This window comes from Henckelia pumila, chromosome 2 (assembly GCF_033568475.1).
Source record: "Henckelia pumila isolate YLH828 chromosome 2, ASM3356847v2, whole genome shotgun sequence".
NCBI lineage: Eukaryota > Viridiplantae > Streptophyta > Magnoliopsida > Lamiales > Gesneriaceae > Henckelia > Henckelia pumila.
In genome coordinates this window covers 194,061,125-194,070,426 of record NC_133121.1, presented here as the reverse complement: position 1 = coordinate 194,070,426, position 9,302 = coordinate 194,061,125, and the positions used below count along the sequence as shown (strand labels likewise).

General features: G+C 34.6%; 1 protein-coding gene and 1 long non-coding RNA gene across 3 annotated transcripts; one reads left to right on the top strand and one right to left on the bottom strand.

The window, feature by feature from the left end:
• Positions 1–916: 916 nt before the first annotated feature.
• Positions 917–4,797, bottom strand: LOC140879351 (DUF21 domain-containing protein At1g47330). Of its 2 annotated transcripts, XR_012149396.1 has the most exons (13): positions 4,311–4,797; positions 3,948–4,024; positions 3,760–3,843; positions 3,552–3,665; positions 3,304–3,390; positions 3,001–3,140; positions 2,818–2,905; positions 2,570–2,643; positions 1,909–2,027; positions 1,504–1,736; positions 1,368–1,414; positions 1,110–1,214; positions 917–1,014 (listed from the first exon to the last, which is right to left on the bottom strand). XR_012149396.1 is itself a non-coding variant. In XM_073283031.1 (12 exons), exons 1-12 carry the CDS (start codon positions 4,486–4,488, stop codon positions 1,190–1,192), a joined length of 1,266 nt encoding a protein of 421 aa, XP_073139132.1. In that variant the 5' UTR covers positions 4,489–4,797; the 3' UTR covers positions 917–1,189. The 2 variants fall into 2 exon arrangements, 1 of the variants encoding a protein (XP_073139132.1); XM_073283031.1 differs by having other exon boundaries at positions 917–1,214.
• A 1,815-nt stretch (positions 4,798–6,612) lies between these two features.
• On the top strand, positions 6,613–7,138 carry LOC140880428 (uncharacterized). Its single transcript, XR_012149656.1, has 3 exons — positions 6,613–6,725; positions 6,799–6,942; positions 7,026–7,138. It is a non-coding gene; the product is annotated as an uncharacterized lncRNA (long non-coding RNA).
• Positions 7,139–9,302: the final 2,164 nt, after the last annotated feature.

Here is a 9,302-nt window from a genome sequence, read left to right as displayed (position 1 = left end):
AATATCCTTAGGCCCCGTTTGGTTTCAAAAGTCAGGCCAAAAAAGCACTTTTTTAAGTGTTTTTCAGTTAACAAGGTGTTTGGTTGACCAAAAAAGTGATTTAAGCACTTTTTTAAGTCAAAATTAAAGGTTTTTTAAAAGCCAAAAATTATAGCTTTTAAAAGCATTTATTTTAAAAAATGTCTACAAAATCCAAACGGGCTTTTAAACTAAAACTCAGCTCGTTAAATTTGTCGAGCTCGAAATCAAGCTCAGAATCTTCTCGATAAGCTTAACGAACAAGCTTTTTACCGAGATGAACTCCGAATAAATTGCGAACACAATCCGTTTACATCCTTAGGTGTAAACAAATCAATTTACTTCATGAGCTTCTCAGGCCGACACGAAGCCGAATTGTATTCGAAATTATTGAATTCGAACCGAACACGAACATATTCAAACTCTTTTTCAAGCCGAACTCGAGCTTAAAGTATTTTGTTGATAGTTTACAAGCCGCTTGTGAGCTTTAATATTTTATGAACATATTTATATTATACGCTAAATAAATATAAGTCAAACCTTTATTTTCAAGTAGTTCGCAATCATGTCCAAATATTTCAAACAGAACTCAAACACGTGTCTTGACTCTAACCAAATTCAAGTCAAAAATTAAAATTTCAAACATTGAACTCGAGCTCGAATATACCTAATTCGAACCTTAAAATTTTCTTCATATCCGGTTTCGGTTATTTAACATCTCTAGTTGGCCCCAGCTCTCAAAAATGAAGGAGTAAGGGTCGCGAGGTTCGGCGCCTGTTTTTACTTCCCTTAAGTTGTAATCCACATTCATAACTTGCATTGGACTACAGAGATTCTTGATGAATAAGTTAAGTCTAGTATAATATACACATTTGCATCCCAATAGCAAAACTCGAACTCAAATGAAACACTTGCAAGAATTATAATAGATACTGAATAATCCTAACCTATAATGGAAAATCAGCTCTGTTGTTCAGAACCAACATTTCATGCAAACTGCAAACATAACCAGCAACCAGAAAACAATCAATAACACAGTCTGTTTACAAAATATATGTACCGTTGCGCAAGCTGGTGTTATGTTGACTTACTCAAGCACTGAATGAACAAAGAGGACCTGACGTAGTAGAAATAGGAGTGGAGTTTGTTTGTAGCCCATATGGGCGCTTATTCATGCGTTCATGTTTATCTTTATCCTGCAACAGAAGAAAAAGTCAACAAGTTTCCGAAGATCACACGCATGACATCTCTGAATTCCAAATTTTTGCTGATTAGAATCTCGTACTTTAAACATGAAAGATTTCTAATGTATTTGAGGTGAATTGATTTTCACGTAGATACAAGTTTACCTGTTGTGTATATTGACGTATTCATCGGTTTCATCCAGTATCTCCTCCTAGAAAATTAGTATATACATTCAAGCTTAGCCTTGATAGCTGTTAAAACTATGTTTGCAATAGTACTATAAAGATGAGAAAAGAGTACCTGAAGAAGTTCCTCGATGACATCCTCCATGGTAATTACACCAACAACTTCTTGATTGGGTGAAAACTCTGGAATTGGAGAATTTTCTAAATCTAGAATACAAAATGCACATCCCCTGTGTTTCTTCTTGAATGCCGGAGTTGCTGGTGGGCTTTTCTTTCTCACATCATCAACGGCCTTTGAGGTTGTGTCGGCATAATGGGAGGTGGAATTATTGGCAAAGTTCTCATTATCTGCATCAGGGCCCACCATATCTTGAAGAGCATACAGACTAATAATAGGCAAGGAGACAAGCATATAGATATTGGGTTGTCCTTGTATACTTATGAAGGGAAAATGCAATGAAAATAAAAAGATAGAAATGGAAATGGTTTTCAAGATTAAGATGATTCAGAATGTTCACACCTTTGGTTTTCTGCAACGTTTCTTTTGTTTCGTTTAAATCCTTATACACAACAGCAATGTGGCTGTGACCCTTCTGAAATTCATTGAGAATGTCATAGAGAGGCATTTTCTCGGAGACCCTGAAAGTTATACAAGATAAACAAACTAATTACCCTCCATCCGGAAAGTTTGTGCGAAATGTAACACTTAAATGACATTCCATTTCTCAGTTATCAAGACAAAATAAAAAAAAAACATAAGTACGCTCACATATTCATGAATTCCGTAGCCACAATGTTATTTTATTACAATTTCAAGGAGGTTTAACTAACACAGAACAATCCCAACACAACAAAAGAACATGGCGTTGTTAACTTCATACGTGAAATGTATTGGTTCAAAAATAAATAAATTGAAGGGAAGTTGCTTCTGTGCAAATATTAACCGAGGAAGAACCTATAGAAGATGTGTATACTTAATGGAAGAAGATCGAAAATACAAAGGCAGGATAACAATTGGTCGATAAAATATATCACAGAACAGGCACTAGAAAAGGCACTCTTCAACTTGATATCCAATAAACCATCACACTTGCAGCCATTTCAGCAACACTAAACATCAAGATTCTTTTTTATGTTAAAAGTTAGGGGCAACAAGGATAGATAATGAAGTTTATCCTCACCGAGGAATATTTCTAATCAACATTTTTCTTAAAGGAACTGATTCATCTGGGTCAACCGCTAATAGATTTTTAACCTGCACATGGAAAAGATGATGATATTAGGTTCTGTTAAAAAACCAGATATTACTTGCCATTATGAGCACATAAAAGAAAAGGTTTCAATTACAAATTTCCCAATCGATTTTACAAAAAAATGTGATATGAAGAATGCCAATATTTTGATTTTGCAAACTATATAAATGACTTACCAGTATGAGTCCAATAATATTCTTTGGATTTCTGTAATAGACCGGAACTCTGCTGTGGCCCATCGTCATTATAGCATTCAATGTTTCCCTGCGCGAGGATTATACCCCGAGAGAATAAGGGATATGAACATGCAAGTAAATTCAGTAGGCATATAATTAGATTTAGCAGCAACTGAAACCCACAAATTTAGAGTTCCGTCCAAATCCAGGGAAAATGCCTTCTCTATTGGGGTCATAGCATCTTTCGCAGTTTTCTCGGTCATTTCTAGCGCCCCAGCGATTATGGTAGTTTCATCATGTGTCAAATCTCCACCTTTACCAGCCTATCAAATATTCTTATTTCATATGAAGCCTCAAAATATGACAGATGATAAAATCGACCTCAAGGGTCAAAAATATTTCGTGAAAATGAGACAGATAGCAGCTCAAGAACTCTGACTTGTGGTTCTGTATGAAATAAAGTGCAGAAACTCTAAAATAGAAGACCTCATTGCCATGAAAATCAACGAAAGTTTTCAGCTCAGCTCGACGCAATAAAGCAGCGTGTCCCTTGCCCAACATCCAATCCAGAAACTACAAGCAAGAGAGCTCAACAATTAGAGAGACATAATATAGTTACTTTATTTCTGAAGCATTGTCTAAGTGGTGGAGAAAAGGAAGAATATGCGTCATTGGGATAAGAAAAATGGTATCCAGAATTTAGAATAAACTAATGGCTACAGGACATTATTTACCTTACTAATAGGATAAGAAACAGGAAAGAAAAGCCAAAGAAGAAGCCGAACAAAAGGTGCCATCGTTGCACCTACAGTCAATCCATAGCGAGTACATATTGCTTGAGGCAATATCTGAACAAGCAATGACAGACACCAGTTACAGGACAAGAAAAAATATAACAAGCACCGTATTAATGTATATTCTACATAGATGTAGATTAACAACCTCACCGAACATTAGGATGAGCGTGACAGATACTAGAATTGCTGCCCACGGAGGCACAAGCCTATCCAAGAATATGGGAAGTGACTGCATATGAAAACAAATCACATGGTTATATATACTAGTCCGTGCACAGGATACGAAAGGCAACTATAATTCCAACGTTTCCAGGTAAATGATGTTCGACAGACCTCCATTGCTAACGAGTTGCCAATCAAGAGTGTGCAAAGCAAAAGATGTTGATTTTTCACCACCGGGAGAATTTTTGCTGTCGAAAAAGAATATATCCATTAATAAGTTTCACAAAATCTGAAGGAACAGGTAACATCTAATATACTTCTCCAAATACCAAGGGCCAGAAACAGCAAACCCAAATGTTTAACTTCCTGACTTGAATCAAAGCCACCCGCTATCATACTTTACTAACAAAATCATCCAATAATAATATTCACAAAATCTCAAGGAACTCAAGCCCATAGCTCCACAACCAGCCAAAATAACTCAATAAAACACCAAAACACACATAATCAAGAGAAAAAGAGGGTTCACAGTACAAGCATTGATACGATCATCTGTCCGCCCAGATGTGCTGAGAACTTCCAGGTCCACAAGACCAAGAGACATCAATCCAAGAGTTAAACCAGCCATCAACCCAGCAAACAACACCAGCCCTATGATAACTACCAGGTAGACGAAGAACATAGTCTCACAGCATGGAATATCACGGGCCATCTTCGCTTTTGGTCACACCACGCAATTGTTCACGGCTTAAAAAAGGGTTTCTTGAAAATCTTGCGGTTTTATGCGGATGCGCTCGCTCGCTACTCTCACGTTGGATTAATTTATATAAAGTTGAGCTGAATTTGCAACAATTTGAACAGAGCATAAATGGAATCGAATCAAATACTTTGATTCTTGTGTGAAATCAAATTTGTTAGGTCGGAATAATGGAGATTTGCTCCCACGAATGGCGTGCGCTGAGCTGGGTTTTGCAGTTCCAAGAGTTTGAACCGTCAATCTTTGTGTAGTCTAGTGGTGTCAGTGTTGGGATGATGCACTAATCCTCCCAGCTAAATTAATTTTTATATATATATATATATAATATTAATATAATATTAAATAAGTTTTTTATGTCAAAATATTGCTATTATATGATTGTTTTTTTTTTTTTTAAAAAAAAAAAAGGGAAAATATGAATGTTTCAATAGGGCAAGAATTTTTTATTTTTTTTTACAAGTCAGTTGGGCAAGAATTTAATAATAATAATATGATGATGATGATGATAAACCTTCAAAAAAAAATTAATAATAATAATATTTTTCACTCGTAAACAACCTAAATATAGATAAGATACTTTCATCAAAAATTAAATTATTTAAATATTTATTTTGATGATCCTACATCATAACCGGTAAATTCCCCTTAAATACCCAAACTCAAACTCATGTTTGTGGACAGTTCTTATGGCAGTAAAAATCACTTTCCACTACCTTATTTATTATTTTATTATTTCAAACTCCCCAAATACAATATACACATAAATTATATTATTTTTAAATGGTATATATCTTATGAATACATACATAAATAATAATAAACTCGATTTCCTCATTTACCGGATCTCTATTTCCTTCTCGGCCCTTCTTCTCACCGTCACCCTCTCCTTGAGTTCATTCTCGTCATCTTCCAGCATTTTTTCAGAAAGTTTCACCATGAAGAATTTTTCTTAACCCAAGAAGGTTAAGAAAAAATTGAGATTTGAAAAGCAGGAGATTACGACAAATATTCCTGTCGATCGTAAATCAAAAAAAAGGTTTGCATCTCAAAAATTTTCTGTCAATCCGTACTCGTTTCAGGAATATTTGGAATTAGTCATTGTTATTTGTGTGTTTTTGAATCTTTTTTTCTCATCTCATTTGTTAACCATTTTATCCCCAAATTCTAGGGTTACGTTCTTGGCAATGTCGTTGTTAATCCGTATTAGTTTCACAAAATTTTTGAATTATTCTTGTTATTTAAGTGTGTTTAAGTATTTTTTTCTCATCTCATTTGTTAACACTTTTATCCCCAAAAAATTCTAGGGTTATGTTTTTGGTCATATAGTTATTCGTTCGTTTCTATTATATTTTTTCTACGGTTCTGATGATATGAGAATTCATAAATTTAAAGTGAATGATTACTTTTGTTGAAAATATTTATGATACTGACATTGATTTTTTGATTTCTGGTTTACTGATTATGTATAAATTTGTAAGTTTTGTGTCTTATTGTTGTTTCTATTTATTTAGGAACTGTTATTGAAGGAAAAAAAAATTGATGATTTTGCGAAGAAAGAAAGTGTTAAAGAATATTGTAGTCAATGCTCTCCTATTATGTTTAAAGATGTGATGACAGAATTAAAACCAAAAATAGGGGAAGAACAGAGGATTAGGATAACAGATACTCCTCTTGGTAATTGGATGGACATGCCCAAACTCGCAACCAGCAGCCGTAGGATTGATTTCATCTTGAATAGATTTGAGGTTAATTCATGCTCTTTGATTGTGGGTGATGATATTAAGATTTTTTTCACTCCAAGAGAGTTTTCAGGTATTCTTGGTTTGCAAAATTTTGGCCAACAAGTGGATTTGGATCTAAAAATGGATTCTACATTTCTTGCTCGGCAATTTGGAGGACATCTGGGCAGAGCAAAGCGAGCCGAAATCCATGAAAAACTTATTTCTCTTGCATGTAGTGACAGTGAGTCAGAGATTGATGATTTTGTCAGACTTTAAATCTTGTTCATATTCAATTGTGTAATATTTTCTACGAAAAATTATTATACCCCTAATTTTATATTCTCTTATCTCGATGACTTGACCACATTTTTTGACTATGCTTGGGGCGATGCTGCATTTCTATATCTTTGTCGATCAATGCGCAACATCTAAAGTAAAAGTTATTTAGATGGATGCACTGTTGGGTTGATGGTACGTATTGTTCCTGTTTAGTTTATATTGTCTTATGTTTTCGATCTATTAAATACTACTGATTTATTTTTAGGCTTGGGTGTATGAAAGGATTCCTTCATTGGTTGTTCCTCGTAGTTTAAAAATGTTCCCTCGGTTGTTTCGGTGGGGTGACAGTAAGATTCCTTTGAAGACTGCTAAAGCCGAATCATTGTTGAAATCTATAGATTCAACGAAGGTAATTGTTAAGGATGCAATATGGTTATGTCATTTTAAATCTTGTTTGAATTGACACTATTTTTTTGTATTTTCATGATACAGATTCTTTCGATATATCCATTTGATGAGGAAAAAAGTTTTTGGAGCCGACAAAAGTTAACATTAATTCAATAAGGGTGGATTACATTGTGAGAAAAGAAGTGGACGAGATAAAGAAGAGGTTATGTGTTGAATTCAGGAATTGCGATGAGCAAAAAATGCTTGTTGATAAAGAAGTTCACGAGTTTGGATCAGATTTTCAATTGAAGAGTAAAAATGAGTATGGAGTTGTGATCGAGGAGTACGAGACTACTGAGAAAGATGAGGACGAGGTTGATTTAGTTTTTCATAGTTTGTGCTTAATGATATTGTTTCAGATATTTTTGAAAGAAGAAATGTAATGAAATAAAATGAAATGATATGAGATAATTTATTTTAAATTAATTTTGGAATGATTATTTGTTCATCTTGGAACTTATTACAGGTTGTACTTGCAGGTTAATTTGTATGAAATGGAGAAAGAAATTAATGAGGGTGTAGGTACTGATTCAAAAAATGTATCATGTGATTCGAGTCAGATTAATGCCTTGTTGCTGAATGTTGTTACTGATATTCAAAAAGAAAACAATGATGACGTAAGAAGTGATAAAAAAAATAATGATTCTGGCATCTCTGATTTGAACAAAGGTGTGAATTGTGCTGGTACTCCTGAAAAAAAATGAAATGGTAGGCTGTGAGAATGTTTCTGAGATGGGTGACAATAGCAAAGGTTTGAGCTATGTTTCTAATGAGGTTGGAGCGTACAATGGTGTGGAATTTGAAAATGGTTCTAAAATAGGTGATGATAGCAAAGGTGTGAGTTGTGGTGCTACCTCTGATGCGGTCAAGGAAAAAGATGATGTGGCAGTATCTGAATATGATCATGAAAGTGGTGATAATAGCAAAGTTGTGAGTTCTAACTCCACCTTTGATGCGGTCAAAGGAAACACTCTTGGGGTAGGAGTTGAGGAAATTCCAGCTATTCAATCTTCAATTGTGGATACGGTGAGGACAAGGGTTGATCACAAGAAGAAAAGAAAAGCACCGATGTTTGTGACACCGCCTAGTTCGACGCCCAGACCTAAGAGGAAGTGCAAAAAGCTGGTATGACTATAAATTTATCATAGTTTATGTTCTACTGTATATATATACTAACCATTTCATTTATGTTTTTTTCAATTGTGTTTTTGTGTAGGATAACATAATTGAATGTATTGATGATAATAGCAATAGTCCAGCAGAGGATGATCTACTAAGATACAAAGATAGACTCGATTATTGTGGCCATGAAGAAGCAACTGAGGAAGAGAAAAATTTATTGGCAAACTATATTTCTAGGGAGGCTTTGAAGTACGTTCTTTATTTAATAATTTTGATTTTTGTTTCTAATATATATAGATGTATATATTTTCATGTTTTAATAAAAAAATACATGTACATTCTTATATACAGTGTCATCATTTGGGAGGAAGACGCAATATTTTTAGAAGGAAAAAAGTTTTGTGAATTTATGATTGGTAAACCTGTTGATTTCGAAATCATTAATGTTTATATGCGGATTATGCAAAAAAAGAGTAAGGAAAATGGGTCTGAGATATTTTGCATGGACACAACGGTTCAGGTTCGTAGCAATCCAAATATTTTTGATATTATTTTGGTCATGTTTTGCATGGACACAAATATGAGGCTTTGATTTGTGTGGTTTGTTAGAGGGAAGTATTTTCTCAGTTGAAGAAAAGAGGCAGTAGATGTAAGTTGCGTAGCGATGATGATTATGCCGCCTTTGTTGTCAGTCTGACAGTTTACACGAGGGGAAGACTTCAAATGTTGTATGAGGAACTATTTAGAAGATGTAAATATATAATTTTCCATCTGAATCAAAAGTGGCATTGGTTTCTACTTGTTTATAGAACTTCCGACGGTGCATTTAGAATTTGGAACTCAATGCGTGACCCAAATGCAAATGGAACTGCCACCGTTTATGTGAGTAAACACTATGACCATTTTACATTTTATATTTGATATTGAGAATTAGTTTTTAAAAAAATATAGCTTTTGCAGGCTACATTTTTGGTTGGATGCATCCGCTCCCAATCAGGTTTTGTTGTGGACAGCGAGTCATTGGTGAGAGTAGCGTGTCGTGATCAAGGTGACACACTTGAATGCGGCGTCTATACATGCATGTGGGTCGAGTGCTTGGCACGTGACACAAATATAATGTTGGAGTATCAAAAGGATGTCACAATGAGTATTTATCGAGCCCGTGTTGCAGCCTCTATATTATCCAATGCGAATGAATTA

What these genes read in the sequence shown, in the direction of transcription:
- LOC140879351 (XM_073283031.1), bottom strand. Translation starts at nt 4,488, where the DNA reads ATGGCCCGTGATATTCCATGCTGTGAGACTATGTTCTTCGTCTACCTG. An exon ending in TTTCTTATCCTATTAGTAAG is followed by an intron (nt 3,391 to 3,551) that starts GTAAATAATGTC and finishes TCTTGCTTGTAG; the next exon opens with TTTCTGGATTGGATGTTGGG. An exon ending in TTGGACGGAACTCTAAATTT is followed by an intron (nt 2,906 to 3,000) that starts GTGGGTTTCAGT and finishes ATCCTCGCGCAG; the next exon opens with GGAAACATTGAATGCTATAA.